The sequence below is a fragment of the Nilaparvata lugens genome, chromosome 8, assembly GCF_014356525.2.
Source record: "Nilaparvata lugens isolate BPH chromosome 8, ASM1435652v1, whole genome shotgun sequence".
NCBI classification, from domain to species: domain Eukaryota; kingdom Metazoa; phylum Arthropoda; class Insecta; order Hemiptera; family Delphacidae; genus Nilaparvata; species Nilaparvata lugens.
The window spans coordinates 44,551,937-44,573,085 of NC_052511.1; the positions used below are offsets into that span (position 1 = coordinate 44,551,937).

Below are 21,149 nucleotides of genomic sequence, written 5' to 3' on the forward strand. Positions count from 1 at the left end.
ATAATTATTATCAACACTTTCCCCTTAGACTTAGCTTCTAAGTTCTTCAACTAACTTCTAAGTTTTTCAAATATATGTTTTTAACTATATTTTTCTAACTAATAAATTTATTTAATCACAACAGATTTATTTTATTACTAAGCCACAACAACATTTAATTATAAAGTAGGTTTTGTTAGTTTTTTGTGTGTATTATTAATTAGTTAGTGTTTAGTAAGTCAGGTGGTTAGTTTTATTTGAAATAATGTTTTCTATGTTCTGTCTTCCTTTGCTCATCAACCAATTGTGTACTATTCTTTTGAACTTTCTAGAATGATCAATCTGTTCAAAGTTTGCAGGAAGTAGATTATATAATTTTGGTGCTAAATGATTGAAATGTCTCTGGTATAGTGCCTTCCTTGCAACACTGGTGATGAGAAGTTTCCTGTATCTGGTGTTGTGGTTGTGGTTTCTGGTTTGAAATGTTGTTGGGTTCTTGTGTAATCTGCATAGTATCTCCTTGGAGTAAAGCTGTCTTGGATCCATCACGTCAAACTCATTGAATAGCTGGTCTGATGAATAGCATGGAGGCTTCTGGTTGATGACTCTCATGATCAGCTTCTGTACCCTGAGGAGCGGTTCGATGTGCAAGAAGCTTGCACCTCCCCATCCCACAATCCCATACAGCATGAGGGACTGTGCTAGAGAGAAGTAGATAACTCTTAGACATCCCTTGTCGACCAGTGTCCTCAGAATCCTGAATCTGCAGATAGTCTTCCTCAGTCTCCCACATAATTCATTGAGATGATAATCCCAGCACAGAAAAGAGTCCATTGTAACTCTCAGGTATTCCTGTGACTGTTTCCTGTGAACTGTGTATGAAGTGTTATTCCGTTGATTCTTGATTACTATCTCATCTCCTGTTGGCTGTCCATGAGTCGCCGAAAAGGTCAGAAAGAAGGTTTTCTCATGGTTCAATGTTAGCAGATTTTCAGCCAACCTTCATCCTCTGAAGTCCAGTCTCGGCTTCTCTCCAGGTCATCTCCCAGGTCGTTTTAGAGAACAGTAGAACAGTATCATCTGCAAAGGTGGTGATTGATCCATTAATTTCCATGTTGCATAATGGATTTATGTGGAGAAGAAAAAGAATTGGTCCTAGTACTGTTCCTTGTGGCACTCCAAACTTTACAGTCAGCTTGTTGCTTATACATCCATTGACTCTGACACATTGTGTTCGGTTTGATAGGTAGCTCTTGAAAAGATTCCATGCAACTCCTCTTATTCCATAGTTATCAAGCCTTGAAAGAAGAATGTCATGTGACACCGTATCAAAAGCCTTCTTTAAATCTAAGAATACTGCTAATGGTATCTCTTCAGTGTTTATTTTATTGGCAATCTCAGTGGTCACATAGTGAATAGCATCATTTGTATTGCAACTAAATCTAAAACCATATTGGTTTGGCGATAGAAGATTGTTTTTTTTTCGAGAAAGCTGATCAGTCTTGTTTTGATACACTTTTCAAAAATTTTTGATAATGTACTAAGTAATGATATGGGTCTGTAGCAATTCATATCTTTCTTATCTCCTGTTTTGAAGATTGGACAAATGACAGCTTCCTGTGGAAAAACACCTTCCTCAAAAATTCTGTTTGCAATATGTGTTAAAGGCTTGGCAAGTATAGTATTATTCTGTTTGAAAAAATCTGGTTTTAAATTATCGAGTCCAGGTGCACTATTAACTTTATGACTATTAATGATTTTTATCATTTCGTCCTCTGTGACAGGTGTAAAGAATAATGACCGGCAGACTATCTGATCAGCTGCCGCATGCTCATCTGTGCCATCACAATTGCTATTTAGAATGTCCTGGTACAATAAGGTACCAGGTAACAATATGGTAATAAGGTAATAAGAGAGTTTGGGAGCCAGGTGTAATTATAGGGTACACAAATCACCCTAGGTCTTATGTTGTAAGACTGTGTACTGGTATTAGTGTGTTCAGGAGAAACAGTTTTCATATTAGAGCCCATTCAAATGATCTATTGGATTTTCACAATAATATAAGGACAATATTAAACCAGTTGGAAACATCAATAAATATTTATAAATACAACCTCTGAGGCTTGCGAATTTGTCTCCCAATTCTAGATACTTGACCTTTATTAAACAGCAATTCTGTATCCTCTCCCACCATATTCTCTTTTAATCTATTATCAACCAGATCCCTCTCCTCTCTATCATCTGAACCATCTCTCACTCCAGTATCAACTATTGTCCTTATATTATTGTGAAAATCCAATAGATCATTTGAATGGGCTCTAATATGAAAACTGTTTCTCCTGAACACACTAATACCAGTACACAGTCTTACAACATAAGACCTAGGGTGATTTGTGTACCCTATAATTACACCTGGCTCCCAAACTCTCTTGTGTACATTGTACACATACACGGGGTCATGCAATTTATACAGATCAGTAGGTCTAGCATTCTTATCATACTGCTGAGCAGCAATTTCTTGTTTAGCATTAATCAAACTACTAACCTTATCTCTGTCACAAATAGTTGGAATTAATAGTTTAGCAGCCATTGGAAGTTTTCGTGTGTAATCTCCGTGACATTAGCAGCTGAGCTGGTGAATAATTGCCTATTACTGGGGTATTACGCATCTCAAGAAGAGCAAGTTCAAAATCCTTATTATCCTCCACCGATTTTTTAATCAATTTTTCAATAGTCTGTATAGTTCGTTCCACCTGACCATTTGACCTAGGATAGTGAGGGCTACTATTAATCACTTCAAAGTTCCAATCTAATGCAAATTGTTTAAATTGATATGATCCAAAAGGGTTGTTATCTTCGACTACTTTGGTGGGTATATCATGGATGGAACAATTTTTTTTTATTCATTAATAACCTCTGACGTTGTTTTTGATTTCAGATGGAGGCACTCAGCCCATTTACTGAAATAATCAACAACAATTAGATACCTATACCTTATCTTGATATTCGGCAATACCCACTTTGTAAAACGGCAAATCTGGAATTTCATGTGACTGTAAAAACTCCTTGACATTGGAATTCATGTATTTCTGACATAAGCTGCAATTACTAACTACATTTTCAATGTCTACTGACATACCTGGCCAATACAAGATTTGTCTGGTTTTCTCACAGCCCAAATGAACTTCATGAAGTAACTTCAACATTGACTGTCTAAGGTCAGAGGGCACAACTACTTTGTCATTTAAAAATACCAACTCATCATGTACATATAAATCATTGCGTTTACTGAAATACACTTTAGCACATTCTGGCACAAATTTTCTATGATTTGGCCACCCACTTTTATAGTAACTCTTAACTAGTTTCAGAGCTGGATCATTTTCAGTACTATAGGCTAGCTAAATTCAACTTTCTTACTACCTATCAGATATAGGCAATTCACTAAGTATGACCTTCTCAACTGAACTTACATTAGTCTCACATTCCTCTAGAGCTGGAATCAGCGATGTTACGTGATAACAAATCTGCAATAACCATATTTTTCCTGGGCTGTATATTATTACTATAGTGTCTTTTGAGAACCTAAATTCTCAGACAACTATAATTAAGTTTGGAAATCATGCGAGACCCCGATGGTGGAGGGGTTAGTGAAATTTCTAGTACTATTCCAGTGGTGAGGAGTCCGAAATAAAAATCATTTGACGATTGATTGCCTCTATATTAAATATTTAAATTCAAACAACACTTTACAATAAATACTTTCTTCAATTAAAGATTATCTTTGTCTTTAAGAGACCAAATTTAATTGTATTTATGTCTTTAAGAGACCAAAATCTAAGGGACACATTGAATTCTGGTGGGGAAAGATCAAGTACTCATCTTGTAGTTGTCGTCGCGATGTCCGGAGTCCCTGGCGGAGATGGATGAAGGGTGAAGATGATTAGTCATCCTCCAGGAATGTTCAGGCGTCGCGGCGACAAATCCAAAAGGGAGTTAGTCTTGTTCTCTCCTCATCAGTGTTCAATGACGTACGATTCCATCCATGGTTGGAAGAAGTCGCCGGCCCTTTTACAATGGAAATTCTCAGCCCAATACAGAAACCTGATGACAAATTTACAACAGAATTAGAAACATAATAATTACCAATATCTAATAGGATTGTATTCAATTGATAATCTAGGTAGATCATCAAATAAATACAGTTCACCGCTTCCTATGAGGAAATAAATAATATTATTAACATACATAAATCACTTCACAAATGATTAATTATATTCAATGACAATAATAAAAATACTCACCCAAAAGGGGTATTGAAGATCCGAAGTATAGAGGAATCAATCGTCATTTATTAATTCAAGCCATTATTACTGTATTCTCAAAAGGGGGACTTTACTTCTAAATATTATTCTTAGCCTACATTTAAAGTAACTTCAAAAGATGTCCGATCTACTTGGACAATCAATCTCCTGGAGAGAATGAGAATGTACCCCCAAACGAAAACATATTACTGGAAATTGTAAGAAAATCTCAAGAAACAGTTAACACTATGACAGCTGGGATTAGAGTGATCGCTCTCCTAGTTTTCAGAGGCTTCCAGACTGATCAGTTTTACCATCATACTTTGAAATATTTACCCGATCACCGGTGAATTTCTCTTCGTCCACTCTCTTTCTCCTCAGTAAATAAGGAAGGTGATACGTTCAAGCAAGAAGGAAACTAGGAGAGAAAAGTTATTTCCCTTTTGCAAGTTTAGAATTATGGGATTGATTCAGCATACTTCTGGCGTCTAGATCTGTCGTGAGAATAGATAATTCCAAGTGGGATCGTGGGAACCAAGGACTTTAATAAGATTCTGATCATAATTATGATGATTTTAGAAATGCTGGCTAAGTTGCCAATGAACAAGAATAAATTTACTATCTTCATGGGAACTGAAAACTACTAAGTTAAGATAGAATAAATTCCATCTAATAATTAAAAATTTTGGTACAATTACAATATCATACTTGATTAGCTTGAGTTTCAGTCTCTGCAATCTTGGTGATAAAATTTTGTGAATAGGTTTCCTCATAATGGATTCTAACGGTTTTGAGTCATTAAGGACTGTGAATTTATGTCCATAAAGCAAGTGATGAAATTTTGTGACAGCAAAAACAATACTCAGCTATTCTTTTTCAACCTGAGCATATTGTTGTTCTGTGTAACTCAAACTATGTGAAGCAAATGAAACTGGCCTCCCCTCCTGTTGTAGACAGCAACCTAATCCATCCTTATACTAGCATCTGCATGAACCTCAATATTCTTATTATCATCAAATGTTACCTGGTGCAAATGTTACAAATGGTGCTGAAGTCACTGTTTCTTTTAATTTATTTACACAATCTGAGTGAATTGGCATCCATCACCAATTGGACTCCTTTTTAAGAAGCTCACGCAAAGGACCAGTCATATCAGACATATTTGGTGTGAACTCACGAAAATAATTGAATAAGCCTAACATTGATTGCAATTCTTTTTTATTAGTAGGATCTGACAACTTGCATACAGCTTTGATATCATCTTATCAATTTGGACCCCCTCAGAGCTAAACCTAAGTCCCAGAAAACTAACCTCACTCAGTTTGTATTGAACCTTTGCTGGAGATTAAATTTTACATTATTCCTTCTGGCCCTATTTAATACTTCTTCCAGAATTTTATCATGTGATTCTTTTGACTCAGCCGCTATCAGAATGTCATCAAAATATACAGTTACACCATCTATGTCAGAGAAAATTTTAGAATTGAGCTTCTTAAAAAGCTGAGGGGCTATTTTAATACCGAAAGGAAGCCTCACGAATCGGTAACAGCCAAATGGTGAGCTGAATGTACTGCAGTGACTTGAATCATCATCAAGTGACACTCGCCAGAAACCATTTTTTATATCAACAACACTGAAGTATTTCTTACCACTTAACTTAGCTTTAATTTCTTCAACAGTTGGAATTAGAAATGGCTCAGATATCAGTGCTGAGTTGAGGGACTGAGGGTCTAAACAAAGCCTGAATATTTTATCACTTTTTTCAACCATTACTAAATTACTTATCCAATTTCGAGGCTTATCAACCTTTTCAATTAATCCCATTTCAACCAGCTCATACAAAGTGCCTTTCAATTTAGGCAACATTGAATATGGTACTCTTCGAGGTGGTTTAATTATTGGTTCCACAGTTGGATCCACTTTTAATTTGTGCTTACCCATAAAGCAACCCAAACCTGTAAAAACATCTTTATTGCTCTGTATGAATCTGTCTTTTGATACTTCAATACTGTCAATCCGTTTGATAAGACCTAACTGAATACAAGTATTCAAACCTAGTATGGGTATACACCTAGCCGACTCTACTATAACAAAATCATCTTTTATACTGTACTAACCCCATTAATGGTGCAAGTAAGGCTAGTTACATACACATCGATTTTTGGTCGTACAATATTTTACCGTCCTTATAAATTCTATTAGATTGAACAGATGATTTCAAACATATGATGTTTGCCAAGTTCCGTTTAATCTCATAGAATTCATAGTGACGACAAAATATCGTACGACCAAAAATCGATGTGTGTGTAAGTAGCCTAAGGGTGATAAAACCAAGGCTACTTACACACACATCGATTTTTGGTCGTACGATATTTTGTCGTCACTATGAATTCTATGAGATTAAACGGAACTTGGCAAACATCATATGTTTGAAATCATCTGTTCAATCTAATAGAATTTATAAGGACGGTAAAATATTGTACGACCAAAAATCGATGTGTATGTAACTAGCCTAAGGGTGATAAAACCAACAGTATTGATTTTAAAACCTCCATATGAAACAAGTTTGATATTTGATTTTACAACAAAATCCATTAAGTGAGAATTAATTTCGCTGAGCACACTCAGTGGCAAAATGGTCATTTCTGTACCAGTATCAAGTTTTAAGTTCACTTTATAACCATTTATTAATACTTCTTTAAACCATGCCAGCTCCTTTTGATCAAGCTTATCATTATTTCTTTGCTTATCAACTGTTTCAATTCTTAGTTCACTGATATCAGATGCAAATACATCATGAACATTTGAAGAAGCTCTAGGCTTATTTTTGAAACACCCTACTGAAAAATAATTAATTTTATTACAAACAAAACATTTCTTTCCAAAGGCTCGACACTGAGTCGGTAAGTGACTAGTATTACATTTTTTACATAAATACATATTAGACTTATTACCTTGATTTTCCTGTTTCTCACTACTAGCTCTATTATACTCCAAAATTTCAGTTCCTGTTGATTTCCCTTCAGCCTTTCCTCCTGGGTTGAAATGTCTTGACTTGATGAATGACATCCTCCTTTTTTACTGAAGTAAGTGGAGTAGAACTATCCTGGCGGGTTGTTGAGCCATACTCAAAAGTAGGCAGTCTTTTGTCCTGGGAAATGATACGGTACTAACGTGTTCCCGACTAGATTCCACTAATTGACAAAACCGAATTGCATCTTGTAGCTTGATATTAACCTCTCTCAACAGTCAATCTCTCTCCTGTGTTGTTGAATCTTCAATGCCCATTACAATGCGATCACGAATTAGATTGTCCTCTTCAACCCCAAAGTCACAGTAATTAGCAAGCTTACGAAGATCAGTAAGAAATGTATTAAATGGTTCACCTGGAGCCTGAGACCTCTTATAAAACAAATACCGGCGGTACACTACGTTTGGTGTTTGAGAAAAATGTTTATCAAAAGCATCAATCATATCCTGTAGTTTTACTTTATCAACATCGCCAATCTTGAACGTGGAGAAAATAGATAGGGCATCCGAGCCTATCACATTCGAAAACTGGGCCACTTTTATAGCATCTGATTTTTCCCCAGCTTCCGTTGCCGTTAAAAATAACTGGAATTGATTTTTAAAAAGGGTCCAGTCACTGGAAATATTATCCGAGGGAATGTTGAGAGGTCCCGGAGGTTTAAAACTCATGTTGGAAGACACTTAACCTTAACGTTCATGAACGTTAATCGTTTGATTAACGCCGATTATTTTACCGCTACGACTGCACCATGTTGTATTCATGGGTCTACACAATTTTAAGACCAACTTAAATACACTGTTATTTTATTGTATAAACTTGATGATGTTTTACAAAATAATCTTAGTTCACCAAAAGCACTTCTCATCTCAAACTCCGTCTCTGTCTGTCTGGCCACACTGCTACCAACATCAATTAAACAACATTATTTTACATTCAACTTTATTATCTTATAATTAAATTATTATTTAAATAATTATTATCAACAATATACAATACAGTAGTTGTTTGCTACTTTCATTTCCAATGCTTATTAACATATCGATGCCTTAGAAATGGAACTTTGTAAGCCAGCAAAAGTGAACTATTCAGGAAATGAAAAAAACGTTTTAAAAATGCATATTGATTGAATGTTCGTATTTTCATTTCAAACTTGCATGAGCTCATCACAGTATTAAGTTATAATGTTTGATATTGATTTTATGGGTGTATTTTTTATTATTTAGATGACTTATGAGGTTGAAAATGAAGACTTGGCTTCTGAATATATGTTAACATAATATAATATCTATGTAATAATAATATAATATACAATATTATTAACATACATTACATAAAATATAAAATATTATCTATTTGTATAACATCAATATTTTAAATTGAATACTTATCTTGAAAATGAAGACTTAGGAGATCTTACAAGTTTTCACTTTTCATCTGACTTTAGTTACAAGGAATCACAATTGAGGACATTGCCGGAAGAAGGGCTCATAGCAAGAATATTGACTTTTAAAAAATGAGGTTTGAAAATTTAGTTCATCCTTGAATAGATATTTATTTATTTTTTATATGGTTAAATAATTATTTCTTGTAAAACGTAGTCTCAGTTGATGCCTTAAACATAAACTTTAACTAAAATATTGCAATATCATTGAATAAAGATAAAAATAAAACAAGTGTGTTATGTGCCCTTCTTCTGGCAATTGTATATTCAAGACTATAAATGTAAATTAAAAACACAGCTGAGTCATAATTCACTCATTTATTGATCAAATTCGAATCATTCATTCTCACAAATAACATTTTCCAACCAGTTTTGGTCATCAACACTGAGGTGCCTCATCAGGCTTCTTACATCTTTGATCTTTGCCTCTGATACTTCAGGATAAGGAACAGTGGTTGGTCAAATCGTTCTTAAAACGTCTCTGCACATTGTTGATAGGAATTTGAAGGGAGTGTACACAGGATTGTAGCTTCTTGAGGACAGTATACTCCCATCCATTTTGTATTTCAACATCACAAATCTCATTATGGTGAATTTCCCAGCTGCTGATTTCGGCTTATCATAAAAAAAGGGAGCAAGAGCAGCATCCCAGTTCATAATAATATTTCTGTTCATTTCAACATGGAAGAGACTTGGATTATTTCGTGCTAGGACCATTGCCTCCAACCAAGGTTTTGCAGTCCCTATAACTTCTCTTTCCTTTATCCTTGATCTCACAAGGCCAAAATTCCTGTCACATTGAGTAAATGAGTGACCACGGACAGGAAACATTTGAGTTTTCTCAACATTGTAGACCCTACTAAACCAGGAACAAAACTTTACTACAGTGCTGTTGCGATTTTGCCCTCCTGCTGAATCTGATAATAGAATGATAGTTTTCACTGAAGGAAACTTCCGGAGATTGATTCTCAAACATTCAAATAGGAATGACACAACGGAATTAGCATTTTTTGAAGCCTGGGTTTCCATGAAACAGTAGAAGTAGGATGAGTCATCATTGTAAATGTGAATATTAAAAGCACACAACCAGAGCATTCTCTTATAAAATTGACTGTTGACATTGAGGTGTGGCACTGGATAGTTCTGTGCATAGTCAAATTCACACACTAGGTAAGATGGGTCATTCTTGCATTTATTAATAAAGTTCTCTTTTAACCCTTAACTACCCTGGCAATTTTTGGTAACACTCATACCCTGGTGGAGTCATTTTTGACCCCAAATGAATTTTGTAATAAAAAATTGTTGATCACTGTTTTCGATGCACAGACTTTATTTAATAGTTGATACAAGTATAATAAACAGTATTTCAATGTAGAAGTATAGTTATAACATAATAGTTAACTCAAAATATAACTTTCAAAAAAATTGCACTTTTTTGGTCAAAATTCATAAAAAACACCATTATAAAAAAATTCTCAACAAATAGCTTTGGTTCCCTTATTTTCCTCTTCTGGAGATATGATTCTTGCTACCTGGAAAGAAAAATTATGATTTTAGAACCATATTTGTTGAAATTCTATGCTTAAAGTTGATTGATAATTAAAAAAAAACTTTTTTTTAAATATTTTTTATTTTATTTTATGAAGCCCACATAAGTCTGTGACTTGTGCGTGGGTAAAAAATATATATTTAGTTACCTTTTTCAGTCTTTGCAGTGCTCACAAACAACTTCTTCCTTGCAGTGGACTTGCAGACTCCTTTGTAGCACTTGTAGCATGAAGTAGAATGTTTCAGATCACGAGATCTTGGACACAGGTGACATCTTTGTCTCTTTCGTTGGGTAGGACCAGGGTTGTTGGGATGTTCAGGCTGATCTTCAACATTGCAAATTCGCCTGATGGTTGACTTCAGTTCCCTGGGTATATTGTTCATGAGCATTCGCCATTTCAGTTGATCATCGATAAGACTTCTCCCCAAAGTTATTAGGAATTCACGTCGCATCAATTTCAGTTGAGGGTTAACAGCATGGAGAATAATGTTAGCATTTACCCCAGCAATGTTCATTACAGCATTCCAAACTGTCATAGGCCACCTCTGAGTGCGACAACTGACAGAAAACTGAGCACATTTCTGGTCCAAGGAGTCTACTCCCACTTTGGTTATGTTGTAGAAGTCAATCATTTCTGGAAGTTTGTCTTCACGGTCGTTTAGAATTGCTCCATCATGATGCATCGAAGAGATGAGTACTACTGCCCTGTTATATTTTGGCACATAAGAAATCAAAGTTTTATCATTGGTGAAGGCAAACTCTGTTGAGAGTATTGGTCGGTCCTTATTGGGTAAGAAGCTCTGTGGAATTTCCAATTTGTTCTTCCTCATAGTCCCCACATAAGTTGGACCTTCTCTTTTGAGCTCATTCACTAGCTCAACAGATGTGAACCAATTATCGGCTGTTAAGTTTCTGTTTGTCATCGAAATAGGCTTGATAAGGTTTAGAACTTCCAGTGTTGGCTTCATCATTTTTTTTGGATTTTCATATTGATTTGCACAATAGATTGATCCATTCACAAAATAGCTTGTTCTGGCATCAGATAGTATGAAAATCTTAATTCCATACTTAGCAGGCTTGCTTTTCATATAAACTCTGTACCTGAATTTTCCTCTGAAAGGCACCAACATCTCATCAACCGTTGTATACTGCCCACATGAGTAATTAGATTTTGAGTTTTTCACAAACTTTTCAAAAATGCTAGAAATTGCTGCCAGTGGATCATCTTTCATTCTTTCCTGTCTTGTAGCAATACAATCAAAACGCAAGGCTGTTAGCAAGAACAGAAATCTATTTTTAGTCATTGTAGCCCTGAAGATATCTCGACCAGTGCCATCAGTTGCAAATAAAGCTGTAAGGTCCTCGTGATTTGATTTGAAGACACCAGCTAAGTAAAGCAATCCCAAAAAAGCCTCCATTTCAACTTTGTCTATGTGTTCAAAATGATGATAATCCAATGTTTTGTCACCATACCTCCATGCTAAATCAGTTATTTTTTGATTCGTAAAATCAATTATTTCCTCTAACATATTGTCATCAATCAGTAGACGCCATGCATCCAATGGAATCTTTGGTTGCTGAATACGAGCATTTCCTATAACACCTGGAACTTTTGTAATTATATTATGAGCACGTGTTCGAGAGTTATGTGGAGGATCCAAGCACCATTTGTTAGGAAGAATTCTTTTTTTCATCATCATTTTATTTCTTCTACCAATACACACCTTCCAGCTAATCTAATTGCAGCATCATCTTCATTATTCACAGGTTGAATGTTTTCATTACGTGATTCTTCATCATTTTTGGAACTATCTGATTCATCTCTTTGTTGTGGTTCAATTGGTACAAAATCCGAATCTTGATCCAAATCATCACTAAACATTTCTGATACACTGTCATGGTCACTTTCTTCCAAACCATCTTCATCGTCAGAGCATAACTCAACTTCAAAAAACTATCATCTAAAATATTTGCTATCTCTTCAGGCATCAAAGCATCAGATCTCCCAGCCATGTTATGCTGTTTTATGCAACCAAATATTTCCTAACTAGGTACTCATAATAACCTACAACAAGAGTTAAAGAATATTATACAACTCAAATATAAAAATCTGCAACACAATATACCTTATACCTTGTTAAATCACGAAAATATTCACTATAACCACACTATAATGTATAATTATTTTCTATTATATGGAATGATATTCACTAAAAACCTATTACCTAATCTTCAAACACAATTAACTTACAAAAACGAGTAATAAAAGTTTAATAAAACCAGAAAATGTAGAAATCTGCAACACAGTGAAAAGTTACACTTCTAACCTGACGGGGTCAAAACTGACCCCAGGAGCCTCTGGACAGTGAACAGGAAAAATAAATGCACGGTTAATGCTCACTTGGCAAGTGACTGCCATGAACTGGGATTACATGGACGCATGGCTCCATACAACGCCATCTTGCGGAGGTATATGAAAATAAAAACGCTTGGGGTCTAATTTGACCCCACCAGGGCAGTTAAGGGTTAAAGATTGTCGACTTATAAATTTTCATTTGTGTATTTCGTAATCAACCTTGAATGGATCATTGGGATTGATGTTCAATTTTTTGTTTACATTCAGAGCAAAAGTCACAAATGTCGGTTTATGGAGATCGAATAGGGTGAATGCACCAATTACCGACCAATTAAGACTTTTTCGAGTTTGAAAAATTCTAGTAGATCATTGGTAAACTGTAGAATCTTCTCTCACCTTTAATCTAATCCTTGTTATGTTCTACATGCATAGGATACTTTACTTGAGCTTAATATAATTTTTAAATTGGATTTTTAAGCATTTTTTTGAAAATCTGCAAAATCACCAATAATCGACCACTTGCTCCAATTAACAACCAGCATTGCACCAATTACCGACCAATAGAAATTTTATGTTAAAACATTAATAAGCTCTTTTGGGTTTTAAAACATTCACGAAATATGTTACAAAAAACAATATTTATTACATAAAAATAAGAAAACTGAAAAATTGCACTTATAAAATTGCACTTATGTAGCCTAAATAAACTGTTTTTTTTTTTTGTTTTTTTCTTAGGTTTGAGTTTAAATTGCACTTATGTAGCCTAAATAAACTGTTTTTTTTATATTTTTCTTAGGTTTGAGTTTATATTCACACAATGTTAAGACAAAACACAATTCTCATTTTATAAAAAAACTGGATGTTAAAAATATAAATTTATTAACTGGATGAAAAATATAAATTCAAAAACTGGCAATGCTTTCTTGAAAAAGGATATAGGCCTATTGGCCTAATACAGGTTTCTTTTTCATGAATTGGAGTTTCTTGTGTGAATCAGGCTAGTTGATATTGAAATTATCAAGATCAACATCATATGAAATATATGATTGTTGTCTCCTTGTGCCTTTCATTATTGTAGGTTTCAGAATGTGAATTATTTGGTCCTCGTTGATAGTGGCGGTATCTTGGACCTGAGGAAAAATAAATTTGTTCTCATATCTTTTACTTTTCCGCATACATGACACTGAGATTCCACTTTTTCCAATACTTAGAATTTTCCCTACATAATTTGCTTCTTTTTCCACCCCATCAAAAGGAAATTTCACAAGAACATGATCCCCTTCCCTTGGTTCCCGTTTGATTTCCTCGGTTGGTGTTGGAGTTCTTGATAAAGAGAGTTCCATTTCATCAGATTTGTCTTCAAATTCCATAACTTCGTCTTTTTCCTCCTCTGATGATGATGTGAAAGCTTCTGAATTTCTTTTTTTCTTTCTCATTTGTCGGCCCACCTGTTTGTTATTTTTCTGGGTTCTCTTTTTTTCCAATTCTTCTTCCTTCTCTTTCTTCCTTTGAAGTCTCCTGGCCTTGTTTTCCTCTTTGATAATCTTCATACGTTTTTGCTTCTCCCAATAATCCTTCCATGCTCCAGCCCCTACAGCATCCGGAAGTTTCAGCTTCTTTCTAAGTTTGCCTCCCTTTTTTACAGGAGACTCAGTGGGCCATAGTAAGCAGTCACCAAAGGCTGGACTGATTGTTTCACTCAAAAGTTTATTTGATGTGGGTGTGACACATTGATTAGCTTGAGTAGGTGAGATTGATTTGGTGTTGCAAGGTTCCTCAGTTGTCATATTATTCATACTAATATCGAATACAAAAGATTCGCCTTCATCTTGTAAAAAGTCTACTATTCTGATAAGATCGGGATCGCTGCTATTTACTGATAAGTTAGGATTATTTTCTTCAGGTGTATCAGTGTCATCCAATTGAGATGCATCTTGTAAATAGCTGAATCCTGTTGAATCCTTGTTGTTGGATAATACATTGAGATTGTTTGAGGCGGAGAGTACAGGAGCTCCTTGTGTCAAATTGGAAGAGTTGGATGTTGATTGGCTTAGAGTTGGCTTTTCAAAATTGTCTGGGTCAGGATCTCTATTCAGCTCTTCTTGAGGCAAGACAGAGTGGTGACTGCAAGATGGAGCATCAAGACTTTTTGTAATTGCATTTGTAGTAGGCCTACAATTATTGTTGTTGTCAGAGCTGGAGCACTCAATCATCTGAGATTTTTCTTGTTGCATAATATAGTTCTTTATCTTCTTCCATACATAAAATAATTCCTTAGCAGAATCATCTCCTTGCCATTCTTCACCACTGTTGCGGAACTCTCAAATTCGAGAAGAGGATGACATTGATTCTAAAAACAATAGATGTTCAGTCTTGAACTGACATGGTTTTTCAACCACTCTGGAACTATGGCTCAAGCATTTGTTGAAGTCAATATTATCTTTATTGAATGGATAAATTCCACACTTTCGAAATCCTTTCTGTAAAATTTCAATTGTAGCTGCTTGAAGAGCATCTTCTACCAATGGCGCAAAATTAGCTTTAGTTACTATTCTATTGCCTGTTTTTTTCTGCCAGTCTGAAACAATCTTCTTCCAACGACATTTTATTGGTCGAAAAACAGACACATCAGCTGGCTGCAATATATGGGTAGCATTTGGCAGCAATGAGTACAAAATTATATTATTATCTTTGCAGAGTGTTGCAACTTCATAGCTGATATGAGATTTGTGACCATCAATCAAGTACAAAATTGGAAAAGTGCAATTCATATTTCTCAAAAATGGCAGAAGACTGTTGGCAACATATCCGTAAAATACTTGAGAAGTCATCCACCCAGTTTTGGATTTCCCTAATGACCAGTTAGGATTGACATTATGACTTATATCAGCTGGTATTCTTTCATATGGGAGAACAATGCAAGGAGGTGCCATGTCTCCAGCTGCATTAAATGTAACCATAACAGTTATACACTCTTTGTTACTGCCTCGCACTTCGTATAAGTCTTTAAACCCTTTAGGCCCTATCACTAGAGATGTTACAGGGTTTGTTTGAAACCCTGATTCATCCCCATTTAAGATTCTCTTGGGGTCGTCAAGCAAATCAGTATTCCCTGTTACCTCAATGATGTACTGCTTCAAGTCATCATGCCATTTCCTAATGGATTTTTCTGTAACCAATGACCGTCGAATTCCAAGAGCTTCAGGCTTCCGAAGTGAAATATCTGGATGTCGTTTGAAGAAGAGATCAATCCATTTTCTTCCAGGCCTTCCTTCATTGAATGGGTTTTGTCTACCATCTTTCTTCATGATCTCCTCTACAGCATCAAGAAGCTGCCGTGGCTCAACTGGAATCCCTTTTTTAGCCATTGCTTTCAGCCATAAACATAGAAGCTCCTCCTCCTGTGAAATAAAAACAAAGATTAGATTCTCATTGAGGACAGAAAATCCACTAGTCACTCATTTACTCTTCCAGCTAATCCAAATAGAATATTAATCTTATCTACATTAATTGAACATCTATTTTTAATCAATATAGATAATATATCCTAGCCTATAAAATGGATTTTGATCATGGAATTGTCATTTAAGAGAAGTGACTTGTCAATATATTAATCTTATTACTACACATGAACTTGAAAAGAAACTCAAAGTTTAATATAATAATGTAGTAGCCTAATAGGCCTGATTATAAACCATATCAGTTGTTTAATAATAGGCTATGAGTCACCCTTGAAAATCAGCTAACTCCTAAGCCCTGTGTCCACATTCAAATTTTTTATCAAATTCCTTCAAATAAAAGAGCTTCAAATCCTTTCTTTTAAATTCTTTTAGTCTTAAAAGAGATTTGAAGGAATTTGAAGAAAAATTTGAACGTGGGCTTAAGACATGACACCTAGACACTGAGCTGCCAGTTCTATTTGAAGCCCTACAATGGCTATAACTATAGGTAAGAGAGAGAATAGGCCTATCATCCCCCAAAATATAATATGACTACTGGTACTGTACCCAAATTCTGGTATTATTTTGCATTTTAGGGGTTGCAGAAATAGTTTTTGGGCATTTGAATTTATCTAGGCCTAAATCATTTTATCTTACTATTAGGTACATTTTTGAAAATGTGTTAGCCTCTACTAGGACAGGCGTTTTTTAATCATCAGATGTTTTCTATCCAAAATAAGCAATATGCTTTATCTTGAGTTGCTTATAGGCTTAATTTAGATTATGATTAATTAACAATAGGTTTTATAAGAAGAAGTTCTAAGATAAATTATGACTTGAAAAAGTAGTAGGCTTAATTTCTATACAGCAACAACACTCAAAATATTACAAATGATTTTCACTTACATTTTGTGTTAAAATCGTTGGAGGCCCTTTTCTAGCATCCAATGAACTCCTTTCTTTCAATTTATCCATCATGGTTGCGTGGGGTATGTTATATTTTCTTTCTGTCTCTCGAATTCTGGCACCATTCCGTATCTCATTGATGGCATTTGCAACATCATCACGAGTATATTTTTTGGGCATCTGAAAACAATAATATTTTGATAATAGATTGAATGAACCAGTACCCGACCAGCATCTTGTACCAATAACCAACCAGTGGTCGGATATTGGAACCAAGCTATATAATAAAGCCATAATGGAACCAATATGTTTTCTATATCAAATACAGTACAATAACAGCAACAGAGAAAGAAAGTACAGTCATACCCAATACCCGACCAGTTGGTCGGTAACTGGCAAACCCCCAACATTATGGTTCCAGTAGCCGACCATGTCATTTTTTTCATTAAATATGCAAATAAATTGAAACTTGTAATGCCAATTGAAAGCCCTTGTTTTTCTCAATGTAAAAACGTTACCACGCCGTAAAATTATTAGAAATAACAGATTTATGGTAGAATGAAAGAGCTGCTTACCTTCCACGCTCCTAAATCCTTTCACCGCTCAGTAGCCATCTTGCCAGTAGTACCAACTACAAAAACATTCTGCGGCTACAAAACTGGTGGGAAAATTCGGGAGGCATTTTCAAATTCTTTTAAAAACCCTAAAGAAATAGGAAAAAATTAAAAATATGCGAATTTCAATTAGAATCTCTTAAAATCACAAATTATTTTCCAAATGGTCGGTAACTGGTTAATGGTCGGTAACTGGTGCATTCACCCTACTAATATTTGAACTTTTTTAAATAATGTGGGTATCCCATTTTTAAATTTCCATTCATCTCGTTCTTGTAAAATTCTTGAAACATTAAATACAAAGATTTTATTGTCAACTCTGGATTTTCAAAATACTTTAGGGAAGTTTTATTGCCACAATAATGACTGTGATCATGAGGTATTGATTCTAAATGTTTTCTCATTAGCTCTAAAACATCTGGTTTCAATTTGTTAGGCCGATTCAAATGTGATCCTCTCATTTCCCTAAAATCAGAATTGTTAAGACATTTTTGCTGAAATAATCTCAACCTCTTCACAGATATTTGAAATAAATTGATCAAGAATGCTCTGCATACCTTTGTTCTCAGTCCATTTACCATAACATTGTACTGCCAATTGTTGAGCCGTCCTATCTTAGGCTGAATAGTCGCGCTTTTGATTGGAATGCTGGTTAAACAACTTGCGAGAAAAGAATCCTGAAGTGATTTATTTTGACCATTATAAAAGTTATTGAACAGTTCATCTTGGTTCTCTTCGTTGACAAAAGCATAACATTTCTCACTGCAGCAATCTCGCACACTTGAAAACTGTTTTTCATTCACTGTCTTACCGGTTGAATCAATAAAAGTTTCTCCAGACTCTCTCTTCAGTTTTGCACTCTCACGTTTCAAGTTTTTGTTACTATTATAAACTTTTCGTTTCCGAGATTGTAAATTAGTTTCTGACGACATTATAACAGTCTACTTCAGAAGAATAACAACGTGTAACTTCAAAACAGCAAATGCAATAACCTCACTATTGAAAGAAGAAGCATGGCCATGGTAGAAGGATCACACTTTTCAAAATCAGTACCAACCTACACATACAAAATGTTTTCTCCTGACTTACAGAATAAAGATATCGACATGAAATTTTGATGGCATGTGCTAAACATAATGGCTGTAGATACTGCTCTTATACTTAGCTCAGCCTGACGGTTTCTTGTTAGTTGCCGCCAAAAATCTTATGTTTTTAGGCTAGGTCAGACTGTGATGTGAGTTTTTACTAGCTGCAAAAGTGTGTATGAAAAGCCGGTTCAGTAACAATAAATGTTAGACATATGAAAGGCTTACAATGGTGTTTGTTTGTTGTAACTGTAGTGAACATTTTTCACTAAATAACAGATCGAAATTCATTGTGCATCGGTCAGTTTGTCAAATACCGGTATGTGAAGAGCCTGGAGTTATGAACCAACTGGATTTTGGTGCTAACAGCAATTATAAACCCAACCAGAAAGTAAGTATCATCAGCCTGCAATAACTAATATAATTTCAATCTATGATTAATGAGTATTTTACAAGTGAACATTGAATAATTACCCCATAAAGTATTAGTAAGGTACCGGTAATGGATAAGTTATTAGGTACCCACTTAACGAATTTCATTGCTTGGATAATATAATGTTATTGCTACAATTTGGTGACATAGTACTGCAAGAGCCTTGCATGGACATTGAAGCGGCTGATACAGCAGTAGACGACATCCAGAAGCCTGATGCAGCGGACATTTTTCAGCCTGAATATGCAGTGGAGCTAGAATATCATACCGAAACAAATGTACAAGAGATTGCTACAACAGAGAATAGAATGAAGAGAAAGAGAATCAGTGTTGATGAGAGAAAGAGGACGAAAGGAGAAGAGTGTAGAGTTAAACACTGCCTCCAAGATCCATGCCCGGATAATTGTAAAAAACAATGCATACAACAAATTGGGCAAGAGCGACGAAAGGAGATAAATGAAATGTTCTGGGATATTAAATGTTCAGAAACAAGAAGGTGCTTTATTTTTTATTCATGTGAGAGATCTGATGTTGTTAGAAGAACAATAAGTGCAGAGGATACTTCAAGAAGAAATAAAACAGTGAAATATTTCTTCAAAAACAAAGAAGATGAGAAGCACGAGGTATGTAAGACCTTTTTTCTGACGACTTTGGGGTTCAAAAAGAAAAACGATAAGTTCTTAACAACAATTTTAAAAACACCCAAAGGAGAATTGAAGCCCAGGCCTAGTTTAAGGGGAAAAAAAGAACCCATCAACAAAGGACCCCATGAGGGAATAAAAAACCATATTGAATCCTTCAATCCATCAGTGGCGCACTACAGAAGGGAGCATGCTCCCAACACCAGATATCTACCAAGGGACATAAATATAAAAATGATGCATAGGGACTATTTACAAAAAAATCCACAATTTGAAAAGTGTGTCTCCTATGACTTGTACAGGAGGATTGTAAAAGAACAAAAAGTATCATTTGCTATTTTGGGACATGAAGAATGTGAGTTATGTGAGAGCTTCAAGCTACATGATCATTCTGAAGAAAATATTGTACCTGATTGCGAGCTCTGTGTTGATTGGAAAAAACACATTGAATTAGCTAGTGAGAGCCGCAAAATGTACAGAAAAATGGCAGAAGAGTCAAAAGAAGTGGATCACAATAACAGAATTACAATAAGTTGTGATTTAGAGAAAGTTATCATGATTCCACGACTTGAAATGTTTAAAGACATTATCTTTGCACCAAGGTTGGTGGCCTACAATCAATCATTCGTGCCCCTAGGAGATAAAAGTGACCTGAAACCGTTTGCAGCAATATGGCATGGTGCGATTAGAGGTAGGCATAAGGAAGATATAATAAGTGCATTCTTCGCCTTTTTCAGGAAATATAGAGACACAAAAACATTTGTTATTTGGCTTGACAATTGCACTGCACAGAATAAAAACTGGTGCCTGTACACATTTTTAGTGTACATAATAAACAGTAAAGAGATTGCTGCCAGTGAAATTCAATTGTTCTATTTTGAACCTGGCCACAGCTTCATGAGTGCAGACAGCTTCCACCACCAGGTAGAGCTGTCCCTTAAAGCTCAACAAAAGACCTATGATTTTGAAGATTTTGCTTCAGCAGTAGGCAAATGCAATCAAGGAAATGTAGATGTAAAAAAACTTGAAATAAATGATTTTTATGTGTGGCAAGACTGGAAATCAGAAACGAAAATGAAAAGTACCGCTGATAGAACGTACTTGGGAGATATAGTACATGTAAGAGCAAGGCGAGGTCATCATTCGCTGGATTTCAAGAAAGATTACAACGAGGAGACTGAATACCAGCAACTTGATTTTCTTCAAACAAAGATATTGAAAAAGGGGTTTCCAACTCCAAAAGTACGAGTTGAGCCAGAGGGGTTCCCTATGGAGAAGAAACAAGCTCTGATGAAAGCATTGCGCCCCCAAACAGAAGAAAATTTTGGAATGAACTTCCAACTTCATTATCTTCTTGCTAGCCTCAGTTA

General features: G+C 35.2%; 1 protein-coding gene across 1 annotated transcript; it reads right to left on the reverse strand.

Annotated features, from left to right (window-relative positions):
• Positions 1-10,195: 10,195 nt before the first annotated feature.
• On the reverse strand, positions 10,196-10,925 carry LOC120352758. Its single transcript, XM_039434873.1, has 2 exons — positions 10,453-10,925; positions 10,196-10,287 (listed from the first exon to the last, which is right to left on the reverse strand). Exons 1-2 carry the CDS (start codon positions 10,838-10,840, stop codon positions 10,253-10,255), a joined length of 423 nt encoding a protein of 140 aa, XP_039290807.1. The 5' UTR covers positions 10,841-10,925; the 3' UTR covers positions 10,196-10,252.
• Positions 10,926-21,149: the final 10,224 nt, after the last annotated feature.

Bases quoted from the DNA above. Each gene is read 5' to 3' on its own strand.
- LOC120352758 (XM_039434873.1), bottom strand. From the start codon at position 10,840: ATGACAGTTTGGAATGCTGTAATGAACATTGCTGGGGTAAATGCTAAC. The intron at 10,288-10,452 runs GTAACTAAATAT...TTTTCTTTCCAG, and splicing joins CACTGCAAAGACTGAAAAAG to GTAGCAAGAATCATATCTCC.